The sequence below is a fragment of the Tachypleus tridentatus genome, chromosome 13, assembly GCF_004210375.1.
Source record: "Tachypleus tridentatus isolate NWPU-2018 chromosome 13, ASM421037v1, whole genome shotgun sequence".
NCBI classification, from domain to species: Eukaryota; Metazoa; Arthropoda; class Merostomata; order Xiphosura; family Limulidae; genus Tachypleus; species Tachypleus tridentatus.
Genome location: NC_134837.1, coordinates 203,160,104 through 203,182,402, shown reverse-complemented (window position 1 = coordinate 203,182,402; position 22,299 = coordinate 203,160,104). Strand labels below are relative to the sequence as shown.

At 31.5% G+C, this 22,299-nt stretch overlaps 2 protein-coding genes and 1 long non-coding RNA gene across 11 annotated transcripts in view; 1 reads left to right on the top strand and 2 right to left on the bottom strand.

The window, feature by feature from the left end:
- Positions 1-603: 603 nt before the first annotated feature.
- LOC143240898 (small ribosomal subunit protein uS12-like) lies at positions 604-5,790 on the bottom strand. Its single transcript, XM_076484140.1, has 4 exons — positions 5,668-5,790; positions 3,137-3,296; positions 1,509-1,629; positions 604-807 (listed from the first exon to the last, which is right to left on the bottom strand). Exons 1-4 carry the CDS (start codon positions 5,669-5,671, stop codon positions 661-663), a joined length of 432 nt encoding a protein of 143 aa, XP_076340255.1. The 5' UTR covers positions 5,672-5,790; the 3' UTR covers positions 604-660.
- Positions 5,791-10,118: 4,328 nt separating this feature from the next.
- Positions 10,119-18,204, top strand: LOC143236835 (uncharacterized). 2 transcript variants are annotated; one of them, XR_013019768.1, is made up of 3 exons: positions 10,119-10,189; positions 15,719-15,824; positions 18,071-18,204. It is a non-coding gene; the product is annotated as an uncharacterized LOC143236835 (long non-coding RNA). The 2 variants fall into 2 exon arrangements; XR_013019767.1 differs by having other exon boundaries at positions 15,719-15,936; positions 18,071-18,195.
- The window catches only part of LOC143236834 (protein VAC14 homolog), a 35,680-nt gene continuing 24,575 nt past the window's right edge, over positions 11,195-22,299 (bottom strand). For 6 of the 8 annotated variants that reach the window (XM_076475443.1, XM_076475448.1, XM_076475442.1 and 3 more), the window contains 5 exons: positions 18,709-18,883; positions 18,120-18,238; positions 17,295-17,374; positions 15,274-15,433; positions 11,195-14,616 (listed from right to left, as the gene is read on the bottom strand). In XM_076475443.1, coding sequence (XP_076331558.1) covers positions 14,487-14,616; positions 15,274-15,433; positions 17,295-17,374; positions 18,120-18,238; positions 18,709-18,883 — 664 coding nt within the window. In that variant the 3' untranslated portion in view covers positions 11,195-14,486. The remainder of the gene's footprint in view (positions 14,617-15,273; positions 15,434-17,294; positions 17,375-18,119; positions 18,239-18,708; positions 18,884-22,299) is intronic. The other 2 variants (XM_076475445.1, XM_076475446.1) reach the window with 1 other exon arrangement.

Here is a 22,299-nt window from a genome sequence, read left to right as displayed (position 1 = left end):
CTGGGTGTTACGAAATCCCCGGTTTTTTTTTGCTTTAAACCTCTCTCTCTACCTGCTATTGTTGAGAAAAAAGCAAAAACCTTTGAACCTATATACATACATACACAAACACACAGAGATAATGGTGGTTTGATACTTGTATAACTATGTTGATAAATATAAATCAGTTTGATATTTCATCTCCACACATACAGTGGTATATTATTTAGTTTTGTTCTAACATGAACATAGTCTGTAACCCCACACACACACACACGTGGTATGTTATTATTTAGTTTAGTTCTAACATGAACAGTCTGTAACCCTACACCTACAGTGGTATGTTATTATTTAGTTTTGTTCTAACATGAACATAGTCTGTAACCACGCCTACAGTACTATTTGATTTTACTTGTAATATTAAAATAATTTTTCTGTGACTTGATAAAATACAATTTTTATAACAATACTTTTCTATCCATTTAGCATAATATTAAAATGTTTAGTTTACACTTAATAGAGAAATCTTCCAATTTTTTTTATATGACTTTTACCATAACAAACTATTATAAAATGATTGTTAAAAACACAACCAGCACAAATTTATGCTACTAAAATGCCACATTGTTTATGTCAAGGTTTATTGGTCATTGTAAACTTTCTACAAAGTATTCAATGGTTTTATGATCTTGGCCTCTCCTTCTTTTCTTTGTACAGAGCTAAAAGTGACACATTAGCAACTTTGACCACTTTAAAACGAACTCCTGGAATATCTCCAACAGCATGACCTTTACGACCAAATCCTGCCACCAGTACTTCATCGTTTTCCTGTAATTAGAAAGAAAAACTGTGTTAGGTTGAAATCTTAAGATCATTAATTTTTGGTTTTTGTTATTAAGTGTAGCTGAAATATTTTACTTTTAAAACTGATTTTTGCAAGTGTCACACCTTCAGTGGTGATTATTTGAAAAAAAAGTTAATTCTGCCTTTCTTCAACACACTTTTTATCTCTATTTTTTGTTAAATTTTTAATTTATAAACAGGATAATGGAGCAAATAACATGAAATAGTTTTATGTAGTAATAAAAAGGTGACCAGTTATATTGAGCACAAAACCTTTTAAGAAACATTCAATTTTCAGTGTTTGAAGAGCATTATGTAGTGCATGTTTCAAAATTCCAGTGTTAGGTAAATTTGTGCTTCCATGGTGTGCAAAGGTAAGACACATCACCTGATGAAGTTAACATTATATATACTGAAAGTTTCTGTAAGTCATTAACCTCATGTTGTATACCACTTATTCATGTGCACTAATTTGTCCCACAAGTTAATATAAACCAGAAGTCAATATAGATACAATATTGCTAAAATTTACCTCACTTCAATCCAAATACTGACATGAGCAATTACTCTTTCCTACAAATTTCCAGTAAAGTGATCTGTAGCTCTCATAGATCTAACAAATGTGTTTGATATATTTTTTCATCATAATAACCAAGTGAATAGTTCTCTATTAGATATCACTTTACCTCAATGTAGTTTAAACAACCATCATTTGGTACAAAAGCTGTGATTTTCTTCCCATTTTTGATCAATTGGACTCGCACACACTTCCTGATAGCAGAGTTTGGCTGTTTAGCTTCAACACCCCTAGAAAGAAAACTGAAAATTACTAACAATAATAATAATGAATGGAAAATAGTTGTAAGTTTATTATATGTAATCCTACAATCACCACAAACATAATCAGTACACCAAAAGTTCTGATAACAGGTCATCCTTAAAGTGCTCAAGTGTTTTAAACTTTCATTAAAACTTGAATGATGTTTGTACTAATGACACAAACCTCTCTACATTTTCATTATTAGTTTATCAGCCAAACAGCCTGTTATACTGGTTGGAAAAAAAAAGAAGTAGCCTATTTCTAGTTTTGGAATTTGTACATGGAAAAGATGAAGTTGAAATACACTCACTGGGTTACTTGTAGAAGTTACAGAACATTATCATACATGTTTATGGTAACATACCTCAAACCTGTTGAGTTTCAACTCTGGGTTATGGAAATAGTGAGGATTTGGGGCAGTATACCATTACACCCATGAAGTGTAAGCAGCTTAGGATGATGTAGAAAGGGCACAATTAAACTTGTATATCCCATCTTGTTCACAGCCAAATTTGTATATCCCATCTTATTCACAGTTAAACTTGTATGTCACAACTTATTCAGTCAAACTTGTACATCACATCTTGTTCACAGTCAAACTTGTATGTCACATATTTTTCCATCAAACTTGTATATTACATCTTGTTCAAACTTGTGAAATCTTGTTCACAGGGAAACTTGTATATCACATCTTTTTCAGTCAAACTTGTACCCCACCCCTTATTCTTCTGGTGTGCAAAATTTCTCTATACCTTCCAATCAGTGCATCCTCTAGATATTATCAACTCACACAAACTTGTAGTGTGTAACATCTGCTAGTTTCATCAACAACATTAAAATGATCCAGTAACATGTGACACTCTTTAAGAAATGACAATTAATTACCCAAGATATGGTTGGTATTACTGCAAATGTCTACTTATGAAACAACACAAAGTAATCACTCATTATGTGATTAGTGTTACTACAATATCAACTTATGAAACAACACAAAGTAATCACTCATTATGTGATTAGTGTTACTACAATATCAACTTATGAAACAAATTAGCATTACCAGTGTCATTCAACAAAAAAGGGCAGATGCTGTACTTATGATGCATTTGTTCTACCCAAGAAACGCTACTGATATTTTGATTATTGTAAATGAATCATAATGAAACATACATTGTCATCTGTAATTCTCAACCAGTTCTTCCACAGATTCCTTATCCTAATGTGAAACTACACTGCATTTCACATTACAACCATGATATTTACTTAGCTTCTAGTTAACCTATAAAATATTTTTACTATGTTGCCCTTTGGTACGTCAGATCAGAAAACTTCAATGCAAATAACATTTATTTAAAACCTAGAATTTTCCATATAGTTTACCATAAACTTAATTTATCTTTTATCAGAATGATACAAAAAAGTTTATGGTACAAATGTCACATTTGAGAAATGTACATTAAACAAACTTGATAGAAAGTGTCATGAACTGTTACTAACACTTTTTCTAGAACAATGCCTTTAGCATGAGAAGCTCCTCCAAAGGGATTGGCTTTCCATCTGGTCCCAAGATGTGCCTTTTTATAATCCTTATCATGCCAGCGCTGTTCACGGCGATGAGTAACATGTTTTCTTGCTGTTCTAATACCACTTGGCTTTCCTATTAATAAAAAAGGTTTTATGTTTGTAACTTTGGCTTACCACCAAATGAATAAGTTAAACAAACATGTTATAATCCCATTCACCTCTAATTTTGGAAACAGTCCCTTATATTAATTTACTTGAATATATGACATGAATAACCAACCAAAAGCTCAGAATGTCCCCAGAGTGGTTTTCCTGCCATTTTAATCTTGGAAAATGCAACAATATTCTTTTGATCTGACATTTCAGTGAGGTAGGATGTCTTCAGTTTGCTCAAAGTCTCTTTTTAAAATCTAAATACATCTTAGTTACTAAGGTTAATAAATTATAGTATAATTCTACAGTATTAGTATAGTTATTTGATTTTTTTGGTTATTCAACAGTACACATAAAACCTAAAAAATCTGATATCCTCCACATATGAAATTTTAAAAGGCTTAGAAACCTATGTCCAGTAACAACTGAGCAAAAGGGTTGTAGCGAGAAGAGATAAATATTAGCTTTACTTCTTGATTTATTGTTCTATATTTAAAAAAAAAATCTGAATAGTAATAATCTATGTACATATGTAATGTACAATAATTGAAATGTGACTATATTACAAAATACTACTCCACTAAAACACAGAAGACTAAAGGTTTACATTACTGGGTACGTGACCTGAATACACATGCAATGCATCATTTGCAAGTTATATAATGTTGGCTAGAAATGACTGGAAGTCACTGTAAAAAATAATAAATATATAGCATTATGAGACTTAAGCTATTTAGACTAAACAGTTGTATTTACATTATATAAATCATTCTAGCAAGAAAAAGGCATAATTTATATTTATTTCATAATTTTTGAAAGATGTTCATGAGATTGGTTAAGCAACATACCCCACAAAGAATATAAAAAATAAAATGGAGTCTTACTGAAAATAAACACTTGAAATGTATTTAGGATGTTAGAAATTATGCAAATAATTTGCAATTTTTGGGATAAGTTTTTTAAATTTTAACATGGAATCATTTTGCATTCAGATTAATAATGAAACAGTATTTTCACAAACAAGTCTTTAGTAGAAATATAAGATTTTTCTTGTACACAATACTTGTAATCCTTACTAAAAGTAGAACTGATACAGTGTACAAGAAATGCTTGCACCTCGTGAGGTTTTACCTTATCTACTTGAAATAAACTCTGCCAAATAGAGAATTTTCTCAGCTTCAAAATGTTGTATGCAAAATCTAAATCCATTCACTAGAACTTCCTGTGTCTGGCCATTAAAATGTTTGTGAAAATTTATGACGTTTCCAAACTGAGGTCTCAACTGACTTTGAACATTGATTAAATAATAAACTACTGTTATTTGATCATTATTTCATAAACTAAACATTATGGTGTGAAAAGCCCAAAAAAAAGTAAATACATTTAATGATAAAAAAATCAATTAGAAACATGCAGTGTTCAATGGGGTGAAAAAAGGTCTCCTTTATAATCATACTGTCAAAAAAACACCTAATTTTTGGCATTCAAATGATCATAACTTTCGATATACCCAAGATATTTTGAAAAATTAAGCATAATATTCTTCCTCTACCTGAGCTCTATCCAACTAGATAGAAATAAGGTATGAATAAGAAAGTCTGAAATATAGCGTGACTGCTCTACCAAAAACCTACCAAATTCGGTAAAGATACGCATGCTGTATTAAAAGTTATAGTGCAAATGTGCAAACAAACTCGTGTGCATTATACTAAGCCCGGTATGAAAGTGTGAATTTCCTTTACAACCTTAATCAGACCCCCTTACATACATTATCTACCTAATTCACTAAATGATCTAACTTCTTTTGTAAATCAGTAGCATCCTCTTCATAGTCACCAACATCAAAGACCATGATATCATCAGCAAATTTAGTAATCTGTTGTACATTCCTTCATCTATGTCATTAATGTAAATGAAGAGCAAACGATCATAACATTGAGCCCCGAGATGCTTCACTTGACATTAACCCAGTTTGACTAAATTCCATTTGTAACAACCCTCTCCTTTCTTCCATCCTGCCACTTTTACCGAGTTAACTAACTTTTACGTCACACATATATAGATAATTATTTTAAGTCTTTTATGTTGCACCTCATCAAACGCTTCCTGAAAATCTGATATCGATTAGGGTTACGTTAGGCCGTAAGTTCTTACATTACAATGTTAGTTACACAAAGCCATTGCATACAAACAGAGAAAAAAATTATCAAGTTACAGATAGAATATTTATAGTGCAACACATTTGGCATATTTCTGTATCAACTAAACACATTTCATAATTCGTTTCCGAAAAAAAGCAGACCAGTAAATATTACTTTAAATTAAATGTTAAATTCAGAGAAACATCTCACCCATCCTTCAACGTATGAGCCACGTGCTGAAAAGAAAGAAGCGCCCCTATGAATAGAAAAAGAATACCTTCAACGGTGGGAATATAAACTTGATGAAAAACAAAATAATTATATACATTAGTATATCTATTTTCAGTTTCGCTTTAAGTAAGTACTGATTGTGATTTAAAATAAATATTAATATATAAATATATTTCAATTTGAATATAAAGAGTATTAATCATTACATACTTTATTATTATTTATATATTTATTTATTATTTATATAATCATTATACACTCTATATTGTTTCGTGTGTTTTTCAACAAAGTTTCGTAAGTTGATGTTGAATGACTAAACAATATTTTTATTTACTTTGTGACGTTTGAAGAAAATTATCTGTTAACGAGTTCTCTTGATAGCGAATGTATGCTATATAAAAGGAAAAAAAATATCGGTACACAGTTCATCATAGCAAATCATTTGATTTATTTCGTAGCGCTTAATACACTCAGAGTGGCCAACCACTCCCTTGGTTATTTTATATTTGGGAAAGAAGACCATGCTTTACCGTAATTTTAGACGTTCATTAGACTTATATTGAAATTATTATGGAAACCTATTACGCTACTACAGTGTCTGTAATCGCAATGATTCATTCCATTTGACAGACTGCATCTTGTCAATATCCATGTAGCGTGGTTTCCACTGCAAAAGGCGTCAATGTTTGTTTGTTTTTTGAATTTTGCATAAAGCTACTCGAGGGCTATCTGCGCTAGCCGTCCCTAATTTAGCAGTGTAAGACTAGAGGAAAGGCAGCTAGTCAACACCACCCACCGCCAACTCTTGGGTTACTCTTTTACCAACGAATAGTGGGATTGACCGTCACATTATAACGCCCCCACAGCTCAAAGGGCGAGCATGTTTGGTGCGACCGGGATTCGAACCCGCGACCTTCGGATTACGAGTTGAACGCCTTAACACACTTGGCCGTGCTGGACCTGTTTCAACTGCAAAAGGCGTCAATGTGTTGTTGTCATGTAAAAAACACAACACTGCGCCTTTCACTTTTTCTGTAAGCTATCCAGCGTACAAAAACGATAGTTTTCCACTGCCCATTTCAACAGTCTGATCACACAGAAATCTACAGGCATCATGTTTAGCAACTTAAGCAGAGTGACTTTTAAATGTAATGGCATACAAAACTTCTACGTTTCTTTCATTTTCATAAAAATATGCCAAAGTGAAACTAAAATCTAAAAGCAATATTTTTGAAAATGTTAATGTTTCTTAAATAATTCCATGTATAAAATAACATATTTTAAGTTGAACTGGATTAACTGAATAATTAAATATTTCTTGAGTGTATAATTTGAAATATTTTTCTCAATTGCTTTGTGTCTGTCGTCGAAAAAATAGTTCAAATTATTTCGCAAACAAAAACCAAGTTAGTATACATGTATTTGAAAATATTGTGGAAGAGTTTAATACATTTAAAGTCAACTTATTTTAAATTTGTAATACAGATTTTGAATTAGGGGCAAATCTCTCTCTACACACTACAGGCAGTACACTTATTTATTGTCTTACAAACACACTCAACAGACCTGAGCGAATCTAATGCTACACTGCTGGCCAAAATCTTAAGGCCAATGAACATAATGAAGAAATATGCATTTTGCGTTGTTAAACTCAACCACTTATTTGAGTAGAGCTCGCGAAAGATGAAAATAAGAAAAGGGAAAATAAAAAATAAAAACTTTTTTAGCATTTAATAGGGAAAATGTGAACACTATGAAATTAGCCTACGTAAATACTAGCTGGTCAAAAGTTTAAGACCCAACTGAAACGAAGCGTTAATCGGTAAACACGTAACGACATTTAGTCATTTGTGTTCAAGCATTAGCGTTGTCAACATCTCCCACTGACATCTCCTGTGTAACATTGGGTAAAAACATGGCAAAGGCTAAAAAGTTGACAGAGTTTGAACGTGGCAGAATTGTCGAGCTGCGAAAGCAAGGTCTATCACAACATGCCATCGCTGGTGAGATTGGGTGTAGTAAACTGCTGTTGCAAATTTTGTAAAAGACCCTGAGGGATACGGAACGAGAATTTCAAGTGGTCGGCCCAAGAAAATTCGCCGGCGCTGAGCAGGAGGATTCGACGGGTTGTCCGGCAAGACACCAGCCGATCGTCAAACCAAATTAAGGTCCTTACGGACGCAGAACACAGCTAAAAAAAAATAAAACGGCATTTACGAGAGAAAGGCTTTAAAAACCGTGAACGTCTTCAAAGGCCACGCCTCCTTCCACACCACGAAACAGCTCGGTTAAACTTTACTGAGAAGCACCAAACATGGGACAAAGAAAAGTGGAAGAAGGTTTTGTTCTTTGATGAGAAAAAATTAACCTGGGTAGTCCAGGTGACTTCCAACGTTACTCGCACGATATCCCACCTAAGACACAGTGGAGGAGGTTCCATCATGATCTGGGATGCTTTCTCCTTCCATGGAACAATGGAGCTTCAGGTTACACAGGGGCGTTAAACAGCAGTTGGCTACATTGGTATGTTGCAGAGAGCATCTTTATTGACTGAAGGCCCTCGCTTGTGAGGAAATGACTGGATCTTTCAGCAGAACAATGCTGCAATCCACAATGCCCACAGGACAAAGGGCTTTTTCATGGCGAATAACGTGATTCTTTTGGACCATCCAGCGAGTTCACTCGAACTGAACCCCATTCAAAATATTTGGGGATGGATGGCAATGGAAGTCTATAGAAATGGACGTCAATTCCAAACAGTGCACGATCTTCGTAAAGCCATCTTTCCCACTTGGAATAACATTCTAGCCACCCTTTTGAAATTGTTTATATCGGACCATGCAAGCGAATGTTTGTAGTTATTCACACTGACGTCTGTGCAACTCACTACTGAGATCTTTTGTTGGGCATTTCCTATCCTGTTTAGGACTTCATTTTGGTATGGTCTTAAACTTTTAACCAGCTAGTATTTAGGCTAATTTCATAGTGTTCACATTTTACCTATTAAATGGTGAAAAAGTTTATTATTTTTATTTGTCCTTTTCTTATTTCCATCTTTCGAAGCTGTACTCAAATAAGTGGTTGAGTTTAACAAAGCAAAATGCATATTTCTTCATTATGTTCATTGGCCTTAAGATTTTGGCCAGCAGTGTAGCAATAGATTCGCTCAGGTCTGTTTGTAAGATAATAAATAAGTGTATTGCCTGTAGTATGTAGAGAGACACTTTAGATTTTGGCCAGTGGTGTAGTTCAGGTTTGTCTATTTCATACTTATTGAGAAATTAGTTATCTAAGAATATCAAACTATCATCACCGAAAGTTAGGACGATTGTCAGATTTTTAATTTCGGGATTTAAGTTGAGTAAAAAAAAACCTATTTGGAAGGAGTCCAATAAAAAAAAATCCCCTGGTAGGACTTCCCGTGTTGGAATAATGGATTTGATTTTATACGACAGAGAGCTCATATAGCCTATTATATGAACAAAAGTGTTTTCCAGAAATAACAAAACTACCTACTCTTTATGAGCTAAAAACTATTGACATCATCATCACTCCACTGAAACTAGTCGTTACTCGAGTCATTGATTTCAATATCTAAAACAATTTTTAAGTTTTCAAAATATTACGTTTTTTATTTTGTTTAATGCTTTATATTTGCGAGTAAATTTTAACTTTATGAGAACAGTATTCTTACAATTATTATTCAAGAGCTTGTCAAAGTTGCTAGTTAGTGATTAGTGTCTTATTAAAATATCAGTAATTAATAATTAAACTTAGGGTCATATAGGTTACAAACCGTGACTGTTTATTGAATTTTGAGGGCCAACTGAGATAGATATCAAGAATTTCGAGGTGAGAAGGCAGCTAGTTAATACCATCCTCTACCATCCTTTACCAACAAAAGGTGGGATTAACCATCACATTATAATGGTCTACATGGTAAACATGTACGGTAACGGGATTCAATCTTGCGACCTGTACACTAACAGTACTGCAAGTACTAAGATAATTTTACTTTTGGCAATCAGAAATTCTAAGATGATTTACGATAGAATTTGTTGACTACTTACAAAAATCTCAAGAGCATTCAGTTTAGAATATAACTTTATTTACTACCTATAGAAATCCCAATAACAGTTTGTAATACAGATTTTATTGACTATTTACTGAATCTCAAGCACACTCGATTTAGAAAATAAATTTTATTCCAAATGTATGGATATCCCAATAAAATCTATATTCCAAACTAAATGTTATTTTTCCTACAGAGATCTTACTTCCTTTTGATTTGCACTAGATTTCTTCTATGGGTAAGAACAAAAAGATGCTTTTATTTTGGTTCTCAAATTTACATTAAAATAATTTATATTTAAAGAAAGTTTTTTTTTTGTTATTTTCACATCCATAATAAAACGTTAGTTTGTTTTTTGGAATTTCGCGCAAAGCTACACGAGATTACGAGTCGAAGCCATAACGTACCTAGCCATGCCGGGCCTAAATCGTTAGTATTACTGATAAACTGTTTGCTTTTACCAAATTTATTAATTAGTAACAAAATTCCAGAAAGCTTTGTTTTTTATGGATGCTATTAAGTAGGAAGAAATTTTTTACTTTTAGCAGTTATGGCTCTAATATCTATATATAAAACTGAACACTAGGACATACAATGTTATTTCTAAGTTCACAAGTTTTTATTTATATTTAAAAATGAGAACATATTGTACAAATTTGCCTGAAAATGGAAGTGAATCAGTCAGTAGCTGTAATCTCTCAAGAGATCCATCAGTAATAACTCCAAGTAGAAACATGCTAGTTCAACACTTCTTACTTAACAGAAGATGTCAGGTTTATCCATTAAAACTAAAGCTACCCACATGGTTAGTTGTTCTCATACCACACTTAAGACCATAACCTCAACCAGCAAAGGGAATTGCAATTGTTGAACCACTTGCAAAATGTGTGATGTTTACTGTAATGTCCCCATGGGTAGATATTATCTACTTTAGTACATTAAAAGTAACTAAAACAAAAATAACACCACAATTTCTGGATCATATGTTTAGGGAAAACTCCACAGGATTACATTGAACATTTGTAAGCTCATTCTAATTGTATCTGATTGAGACAAAAATGAGGTCATTTCTGAAACATACCTCGAAACAAAAGTTTAATCCCAATGTGACTACTGTTTAACATTTCATTACCACAGATTCTTTAAATTAATAAAACAATAAAAGGATCAGATGATGATGATAAACCCACTTGAACTAAAAATGTATTCTAAAGACAGCTGGTATTGGTGTTAAAACTTTAATAATGTACAACATTTTGACCTTAGGTTATCATCAGGTTAACAAAGAGTCTGCAACTTACCATTGCCAGGTACATTTCTAGGGACAAGTGTTTGAATAGGTACAAAGGATCACATGAATGCAAAAACAACTTCAACAGAAATGATGTCATATGTAATATATATTTACTTAAATAAATGTTACATGACCCAGAGTATTGTTGTATCTGTTTATTACATAAAATGGTAAGTTGGAATTTTAACAATGAATTAGTTCTTTTTATTCTGTTTATCTTACAGAGGTAAAAATATTGTTGACATTGAGAAAATACACACCTTTTATGTTATTAAAAACAATTCTGAGTATAAATTTACACTGAAATCAAATATTAAAAAATAAACCTTTTAATAAGCATAAATTTAATTAATGTATTCAACCCATTTTAATAAGCATTTTGTTAGAAACAAAATCTTAATTCAGCTACACTAAACATTAAATTTTTTTGCTGTCCTATAGTTACAACGATGAAATAAATACTACATAACAACAAGTCACATTATATGCTACACAGAAATTCAATAACAAGGAACATAATTGTATTTTCAACTAATTTTCTTTGGTTATTCATCTCTGCTATTAATACTTAAGTGTTACTTCTATAAAACAACAAAATAAATACACTGTCCATAGCTATTAGCTGTAGATTAGATACTACCTACTCCTCACATGGGGCCCAAAGCTCTTTAAATTTGTCAACGGTGTTCATGACACTGATTCTACACAACTTTAGTTATGTATCTGCAATATTTCAGTTTCATGACAATCATCACATCAATATCACATCACAGTTATTTTAAAACAAGATAAAGTTTAAATTTATAAACTAACTCTGAAAGGTAAAATAAAGTTAGATGGTGAATTTACTTTCTTAATTAAAAACAGCATACAGTCCATAAACAAAACCCAAACCTACTTCTTCACACTAAGAGAACTACAGTTTAGAAGTTCTACAGAGTGGAACATAATGCACACAGAACATGACTTACACAAGATTAACTCTTGATAAAAAGATGTCTTACAGTGAAAATAAGATTTAGAAGTCAACCTTCTACACAGAGTAATAATAAAATGCTATATAATCTTACTGGTGAAAATATGATCTAACTGGTTACTTCTAATGATGGAAATAAAATTACAAAGTGTTTTTTGATGTTGATACATAACCATATACCTGCCTCTTGTGCATGATTTTTTTTATAGTTTCACACAATCACATTTAAAGTTTTATTAAGCAACTTTCTCATCAACATCAATAAATTAAGGACAAAAGCATAGTTCATATTCAAAGTTTTATATAATTTAAGTTTTAATAACTTAGTTCATATTCAAAGTTTTATACAATTTAAGTTTTAATACCTTTGATTGTATTCAAAGTTTTATATAAATCTAAGTTTTAATACCCGAGCTCATATTCAAAGTTTTAATTCCTTAATTTCACAAGAAAAATATTTTAAAAATTGTCCTGTAAATTCTCTTTATTTATACAGAAATAATATTTAAATAATTTCAATATTCTAACTTTGTTTACTGAGATACCAATAACATTTTCCACCTACAATAGAAGCCTCATCAGTCTATACTCAACAGTAAAGGCAGTTTTCAAAACTATTTGCTTTTAGTTGATGTATATGTTTAGAACCAAAATGAAGATTTTATTTTTCATTTCAAGCTTACAATGGTCCTTTTGGTAACAGTTGTTGGAGTAGAGGATTTGGTTGGGTGTGTATTGGTTAGCAAAACATTTAATAATTATACTTTACATAACTAGAAAACCAATTAAATTATAGTTGTTTTTGGATATTCTATTCCTGTGATTTTTGTATCATTTATGTTTTAAAATGCATATTTGAGAGGTATGCAAATATATGTTTTGGTAACTAACTTAAAAAAGTAAGGTTAATTAATTATGAGTGTACAAGTTCAGAGCTTCGCACGTATGTGTATTAAAATTTGTTAACATGTTCTTGCTGTGGTATCAGGGATGAACAAACTGTACATCATACAAGCTAGACAATGAACTATAAGATAAAAAATAAATCTTGAAACTGATGAAATGGTAACAAATAACTCATCTGAAGAAACAGAAAAAAGAATGTTTATTTCATTCACAAGTTTCAAAACTTAATATCATTGTACATTAGTGATTTTGTTACTGATAGTGTTAGGATAGTGGAAATATAAAAACTTTTACCTTAAAATCTTTTGATATTCATTTTATAGGTTCTAGAGGTTATAAAAATGAAATATGAAAATTGTAAAATGAAAGAAAAGTATTTTGGTTATAAACACAAAAATCACCTTGCACTCAGAATGATTCAGTAAAGGCTTCAGGAATCCACAAACAAATTTTTACTATAATATCCAACTACATATTTGTGTGTATAACATACATATAATATTTATTAGAAGCTTGACCTACTTTCTGAAGATTCAATAAATAAATTCAAATTTCTATAATGTTTCTCAAGATCAAATAAAATTATTGACCTGAATTAAAGGGATAACCTGATTTGTGTAGGAGTTATATCCAAGACTGGGAAATAGGACATAAAAAAATACAGCTTTCCAAAAGCTTTCCTATGATTCGTGTTTGTATGAAACATGACAGCTGAAGTAATGACAAGTAATTTAAAATGTCTAGGTTTCATGTTATGTTTTAAGTGGTGGAAAAGATTAAACCACTTACAACAACCACTGAGTAATATAGGTTTCAGGACATTAAGTATGTATTATGCTGCATAGAATGAAATCTTAGGCTATTGGTTCAAATTCATTCTAGTTTTATCCCAAACATTCACTTGTCAATACCTGTATGTCCACACAGTAAGAAAAAAAAGAAACAATAAAAGGTCAAAGAGCACACCATAGTAAGAACAGTGTATAACCCCCATCACATATGATTAGAACTACTTGTACACTACAATCTTGATCTCAGTCCATGCTTACTCAGAATTATTTAACTGGTCATGTGCAACACATTTTAGTCTTTGTAACACACTGTTAGTATTATTAAACTGATTCATGCTTCTTTCACAATGTACCCTATCAAGTTTTTTACCTTATATTTCCAGACTATTTAACACCAACAATGTATATCATCAATCATTTATTGTTAGAGTCATTTAACTGGTCATGTACAACAATGATCCATGTTTCTTTCTCAATGTACCCTATCATGTTTTTTATTTTCTATTTCCAGACTATTTAACACCAACACTGTATATCCTCAATCATTTATTGTTACAATTATTTAACTGATCTAAACTTCTTTTGTAATATTTCCTTATCTATATTCTTCTCTCTCTCATGGCCCCAATCTCAAAACTTGTAATGTTTGGTGTCCTTGAAAATCATCTCTCCATAGCTGTTTCTCTTCATTAACTCACAGAATGAATCTTCAAGCCTTGAAAGCAATTATGACCATGTTCCAGTTTACATCATCCATCTTTATTTTCCACTAAACTTTAACCCTCTTCTAGCTTGTCTATGTTTTTCCTGAGTTTTTTGGAAATGTTGCAATAGCTCTGGAAAGTTAATTTTCTTCTGCAAGTTTTTCTGGGTAGTGGAAGAATGAGATCTGGTGAAAATATTCAGTGTGTTACACACTGTGATTAAGATAGCAAAACTAAAATAAACTTATTTGTAACCTATTCTTGCTATAAAAGTGGAATTAACTTATGATTTGCTCAGTCAAATATGCATATAAAACAGCTACTCTGAATTCTATTTGTAATGTATTTATATATTTAAAAACTAGAAAATAACCTGGAATATATAGACGTGTCTCAGAAAAAAGACAATGTAATCAAATTCCTAGAAAAATGTAAATTAAACAAAATAACCTGATCTGGAACAAAAACCTGGATGCAATTAATTAAATAATAAATGAACATAAGAGGAAATGACATAAATGTATTTCATAAGTAAAAACAGTGGCATATCACCTCAACTGGACATGCATTACAATGAAAAACAATTATATAACTTGTCAACTTTGTGCTCACGTGGAAAGAACAGAGTTGTACTCATAAGAGAGAAAGAGAGAAAAAAAGGTGATGCTACTTATCTACTTAACCCTATATCCATGTGGGTATACTGTAAGATAAAATCTTTCAGTTTCAGTAACATCTACAATGGAATGTTTATAAACGTTGTTACAAAATTAACTAAAAACACCTGTGTGATTAATTTAATAAAAGGTATTTTGTTGTAAGTTTAAAAAAAAGTTACTAACTTTGAATCAGGCTGCTGAAAAACTGAAAGACCATGGATGCAAGAAAGCCTTTGACGAAGTGTGTGGAAAGCTTCACTTTGTGGTAGAAGCATCAGTAGACCATAGAGACTTTTAACTAGGTAAGGATTCTGTTGTGGTTCAAGAAGTTGTAATCTGAGATCTGAAATAGAAAGAAAAGTCATAATTCAAGATCACAGAGAGAATGAGAAGACATAATCCAAGATCAGAGACAGAATGAGAAGCCATAATCCAAAGCTTTAAAAATAAAAAAAGTCTGATCTTGGCCAGCAGGGAAAACATGTAAAAGTTGAATTTTCCTTATCCAAATATATATTTCCAACAGAAATGAAATAGAAATCCTATAACCCAAGCACTTTTGAAAGGTCCACCTTATCTGAAAGCAATTTCAAATCAAGAATTTGTTTCTATTTTCATTCTCTTTCAGTTTCCACCCTCTAACAAACAGCAAGTGAACAACAACTGATGAAACTCAACTTTCAAAATAACTACAGACAAAAGAAAATACCATGGGACGAAGCAGGTTATACACTGTATGCACTGTTTTCCTAAATGCAGAGTGAATAAAGTGAAGCAATAATTAATATCTGGTTTTCTGGGAGAATATCACACACAGAAAACAACTATGGAATGACAAGACATGAAGTAAGTCTCAATAGATTTAGAGTGTATGAAGGGAATAACAAAATGTTCTAGTAACTCCAACTTGTTTATGCAATACCATAGACAGGTTTATTGTTTTCAAACAATGCATATAAATAGAAAAACTTATTGATGAATACAAATCAAGTTGAAACTGACTGTATATAAAAATGGAACTTTGTCACCAACATGAAAAAAAACTGAAATTCTAAAACAAAAGTAAAAATATCAAATGTTTTATAACACAATGTCTAACAACCACATCAAAAATGTCAAATGTTTTATAACACAATGTCTAACAACCACATCAAAAATGTCAAATGTTTTATAACACAATGTCTAACAACCACATCAAAAATGTCAAATGTTTTATAACACAATGTCTAACAACCACATCAAAAATGTCAAATGTTTTATAAAACAATGTCTAACAACCACATCAAAAATGTCAAATGTTTTATAACACAATGTCTAACAACCACATCAAAAATGTCAAATGTTTTATAAAACAATGTCTAACAACCACATCAAAAATGTCAAATGTTTTATAAAACAATGTCTAACAACTGCATCAAAAATGTCAAATGTTTTATAAAAGTGTCTAACAACCACATTAAAAATATCAAATGTTTATAAAAGTGTCTAACAACCACATTAAAAATATCAAATGTTTCATTAAACAGTGTCTAACAACCACATTTAAAATGCCAAATGTTTTATAAAACAATGTCTAACAACTGCATCAAAAATGTCAAATGTTTTATAAAAGTGTCTAACAACCACATTAAAAATATCAAATGTTTATAAAAGTGTCTAACAACCACATTAAAAATATCAAATGTTTCATTAAACAGTGTCTAACAACCACATTTAAAATGCCAAATGTTTTATAAAACAATGTCTAACAAACACATTAAAAATATCAAATGTTTCATAAGATAGTGTCTAACAACCACATTTAAAATGTCAAATGTTTTATAAAACAATGTCTAACAACTACATTTGAAAGTTCCATAACATAAAAATGACAGAAAAAAAAATCAAAGTATATGAAATTTGTTAAACAAACTAGATATTATTTAGTAATTTTATTTTAGGTTTCATGCAATTAGATTAGGTGTTTCTACCACGTGAAGGAAAATATTGAGACATCAGTGACTACATCACCTCCCAATCTAGAAAGTGTTAACTTTTAATTAACTGAGTATGAATATTTAATTTTAGTAAAACTTTCTATAACTGAAAAATGAGACCTACATAGATTTTAGTTTACTTAGATACTTATATGTCGATATAAAAGCTGAAAAAGTCAATGTGCTTGAGAACAAATACTACATATTTAGGATCATAACTTTACTTACATGTAAATATTGGAGATTCAATAAGCTGTATAAGTTTATCGACCTCAGTTAGGAAGTAAACAGTTATTTCCAGATTGCCACTGAAGTAAAGTCAAGAAAAAAAACTTTGCAATATAAATACAGTTTAATTATAAACTGATTTCTTTTAAAGATTTCATTATTCATCACAAACATTACAAAATACCAGTTTAATAAATAATAACATATTACACAGCAAGAAGTGTACTACTTCCACTAAACAAGCTATATGAGTGAAAGTTAATGATATTCAAGTTCCATTAAAATAATTATTACATAATGAAATATATTATTGCAAAGTTTTATTTACTACATATCTTTATAAGAAAATAACTTTTTCACTAAAGTGTACTATTGTAAAGCTTTATTTTATAGAAATCTTTATTAAAACAATAACTTCACTAAAGTGTACTATTGTAAAGCTTTATTTTATAGAAATATTTATTAAAACAATAACTTCACTAAAGTGTATTATTGTAAAGCTTTATTTTATAAAAATCTTTATTAAAACAATAACTTCACTAAAGTGTATTATTGTAAAGCTTTATTTTATAAAAATCTTTATTAAAACAATAACTTCACTAAAGTGTATTATTGTAAAGCTTTATTTTATAAAAATCTTTATTAAAACAATAAGTTATTCACTATGGTATACTATTGTAAAGGTTAAATCTGCTGGATTAAAATTACAATTCTTTATTCTTTAAGTCAGCACTTTGAGTTATCACACTTTACCACTAATGTGATTTTTTCTACAGCATTCTATCAAGTTCCAGGTATATACAAATTTCCAAAAATAAAGGATACAACAGATGTATTAGATCACAGGCATGCTTGTAATTCTGTGACAAGAGACACAGTGAAAAAGTAGCTACTGGACTATGACACCAGGAGCGATAGAGACAACAAAACAAAGAACAGCTTTCCTAAAGTAAACAAACAAATAAACAAGGTTTAAAAATTGTGGAATATTGTAGTCCCCATGTTTCAGTATGATTAAAATATTGAAATAATTTTTTAAAAGAATTACTGGGTGAGAATTACTCATTACAAGACTGACAAACTTGCAAGTTGTGTGGCACCAAAACAATTAGTGGTGTTTCAGCCTTATGTCTGCTGCTTGTTTTACAAAGGAATGTTGCTAATAAAGAGGTCTTGTTTAAGGCTTTTAGTGTATTGTATATAAAAATTCAAGTTGAATGCAGTTTTTGAAATGAAGTTGTAAAAGCTCACCTCATATCAAATAAAGGTACAAATTTATGACTGTGGAACAGAGCAGTTTAAAAATATACAAGATATATAGAGGTATTATATAACATCTACCTTGGCTGCAAGATAAGTAACTCATTAAACTTGACCACACAACTCATTTTAAGCAACTAAAAAACTTGCTCACCTCAGTCTTCAGGTTGTTAAGTTGATTTCGTAGTTCAAACAATTCAGTAGAAGTAAGAAGTATAGTATTAAGTGTCTCCACCAAATGGCAAGCAAACTCTAAATCTTCATGCACAAGAAGTATTTCTGCTATTGTCCTGTAGATGTCTTCTGTATTCAGCACCAGGCACAACTGTCTACACAGATCAGAAGTTTGTCTCAACACACAGTAAATTGTATCAGAACTTTATGTACCATTTTTACATCTCAAACATTTGTACCAGTAAGATGTTTCTACTTAGACATACATATCCAACAAATCATGACTTATGAATTACCTTGCAATCAGAGCTGGTAATGCCATCTGACCAAAGTTTAACTTAAGAACATGTGATGTTTCAGCCCTAAAGATAATTCTGCCTAAAAACCTTTGACATTACCCTTTTCAGACAGGTCAAAGGCTATGTCATCATGTTTGTTGACTCACATTCAAATTTTTACTGTACTACTATTTCATGAATGTATGTCAATAAGTTTGATATTAAACTGTAGATTGTAATTCAAATATTTGTATATTATTTTCATTTCTTAATTTAAAAGTAAATTTTAAAGAAACACAGATGTTAAATTTTTTATGTTATGTTGTATGTTGAATGCAACACTGGTTCAAATTAGAATTTTGTGATGTCAAAATACTAAATCTGTAGTTTCTTACAAATTAGGACCTCAAATTACCAATATCGACAAACTAGAATATAAAATAATAACCTCATATATTTTTTATTTGCTGACATATAGCATATGTCCTGAATAAAACACAGTGGCCCCACTCACCTCTCTATTTTTGGAAACAATCCCTTATATACATTTACTTCCATACATGACATATAAATAACCAATCAACAGCTTAGAATGTCCCAGAGTGGTTTTCTCAGCCATTTTAATGTGTAAGGAGGCTACCTCATTCTTTTGGCCCAAGATTTCAAGCAGGTAGGTTGTGTCTTTAGTCTGCTAGAAATTTCACTTTGTTTTTAGTCCAAAATACAGCTTAGTTACCAATATTCATAAATTATAGTGGAATTCTGTTACAAGGTCTGTTAAAAAAATACGCGGACTGACGTCATAAAACAAAATGTACTTTATTTAGAAGTTACGGGTCTGTGACCCCTTCAAAGTACTCTCCTCCCCAACGCACACACTCATCCCAACGGTGTTTCCACTTGTTGAAACAGTCCTGGTACGCTTCTTTTGTAATGTCCTCCAGCTCCTTCGTCACATTTGCCTTAATCTCGGGAATCGTCTCAAATCTTCTTCCTTTCAAGGGTCTTTTGAGTTTGGAGAACAAGAAAAAATCGCAAGAAGCAAGGTCAGGTGAGTAGGGGGCGTGGGGAAGAACAGTGATCGAGTGTTTGGCCAAAAACTCACAAGTTCTGAGGGCTGAATTTCGCAGCAACGCAGTGCATCTTCAATTTTTCGGTCAAAATCTCGTAACAAGATCCAACTGATATCCCACACTCTTCAGCAAGCTCCCTGACAGTCAGACGTCGATTTGCCCGCACCAGGGTGTTGATTTTGTCGACGCGTGGGTCGTCAGTTGACGTGGAAGGACGTCCAGGACTCTCATCATCTTCAATGGACTGTCGACCATCCTTAAAACGTTCATGCCACTTGAAACATGCCGTACGCTTCATAGCAACATCACCGTAAGCCGTGTTAAGCATAGCAAAAGTTTCAGTCACAGATTTTCCAAGTTTAACACAAAATTTCACAGCAAGTCGCTGCTCCTTCAGGTCATTCATTCTGAAATCCGCCAAACGAAAAAATCGCACTTCACTTAAAACCGCGTAGCTAATACACAAATGAAGATATCTGCAATCGGGAAATGGCGTCGTAATCAGCTGATCTGTGCGAACCTAGCAACACCAAGCGGATTCCCCTGGAACCAACTGGAGCTGCGCAATTCAAACAGTCCGCGTATTTTTTGAACAGACCTCGTATTGAAATAGTAATTTATGATGTTTTGGTTATTTAACTGTATATCATATGTGCTGGCATATGAGACATTTGAAGCTTAAAAAAAAAACTCTCAAAACTATAGATCATCTTACACACCAGGTATGAAATGTGAACCTTTAATCCTGTGGTGTATGGTAAGTTTATATTGGTAGATCTGATACAGTCAGATAGTGGTGCTATTTTCCAATGTATTGGTGATGGAATAACATCAGAAGGATAAGCCAGATCTCCACTGAAGAGTTTGGTGAATATTATATTTAGTTGAACCTGACCTTGTATTTAGGATCATTGGTGCCCTAGGGGAAGTTTATAGCATTACTAATCATTAAGCAATGAACTTAATTGTCTTCAGTAATAGGGTACTTTTTATGACCAAGATAACATTTTCTTGGCAAAAAAAAAGTGTTTCATTTTATCATTTTAGATGATGTTGTCAAAAGTAAAACAATCTCCCAAAAAGTACAACATTACCTTATCTTTTAATAACAAGACTTAGTCTTACCACTAATCAAGATGCCAATCACATGCTAACCAGTTGGGCATCCTAACTAGCTGAAATAAGACATAACTGATGAACTTCTGATGTCAAGTGATGAACAAGATTTAGATTTTGAAGGATTTTAATAACAACTTGTTACCATTTTAGTTGAAACTGCCAATAAAACATAAACCCACAAATGTTTTAATTACGTATATTGTGTATAAAATCATAAAATTATTGTATAAAGTGTATTATACGTATACACTTTACTTTAAAATACTTATGACTAAGGACTATCATGCCACAATTCCTCACATGCTCATTTGGTTCTACTAATCAAGTGTACAGTTTGGGGGTTGGTCTTATATAGTGAGTATAGCCTGAAACCTACACTTTAACTTCAAAATTAGGGGGTCACATCTTATATGTCCAGTTGCCTTGTATGCTAGTATATACAGTACGTAAAACCTAAAAAACGTTATTTTGTTTCACATCCCCACATGCGAAATTTTAAAAGGCTCAGCAACCTATGTCAAGCAACAACAGAGTACGAGGGTCATAGCCAGAAAAGAACTGTTTACTTTATGCCTTTATTTACTGTTCTATGTTTTAAGAAAAATAAGTTTAATAACTTACTTCTAAATAGTAATAATCTATACATGTATATATGTTCTACAATAATTGAAATGTGACTTATATTACAAAATACTAGTCTACTAAAACACAGCTTAGATGGGGCCACTTTGTAAAGACTAAAGGTCAGCCTTATATTATTGGATACAGTAGCATGTGTGTACATGTGCTGCATCATTGTAACTTCTGTATTGTTAACCAGGCACAAATGAAAGGTCAATATGATAAAAATAATAAGTATGTAAAAAGTATAATGTTATAAGATTTTAGATCTTTTGTCTAAATATTCATGTTTCTGTGTTATAACCTGTTCTCATTCTAGAATGAAAGAAGTATAATTTATATTTAATTCCAGATTTGTTTGTGGTGGTTAAAAGCTTGGCCACCACTACCAAGCCCACACAGAGATTCATTAGTTACAGTAACAGACAGAATACAGAGATCTTTTCTTATGAAATGTTTGATAACTATCTAGAGGTTATA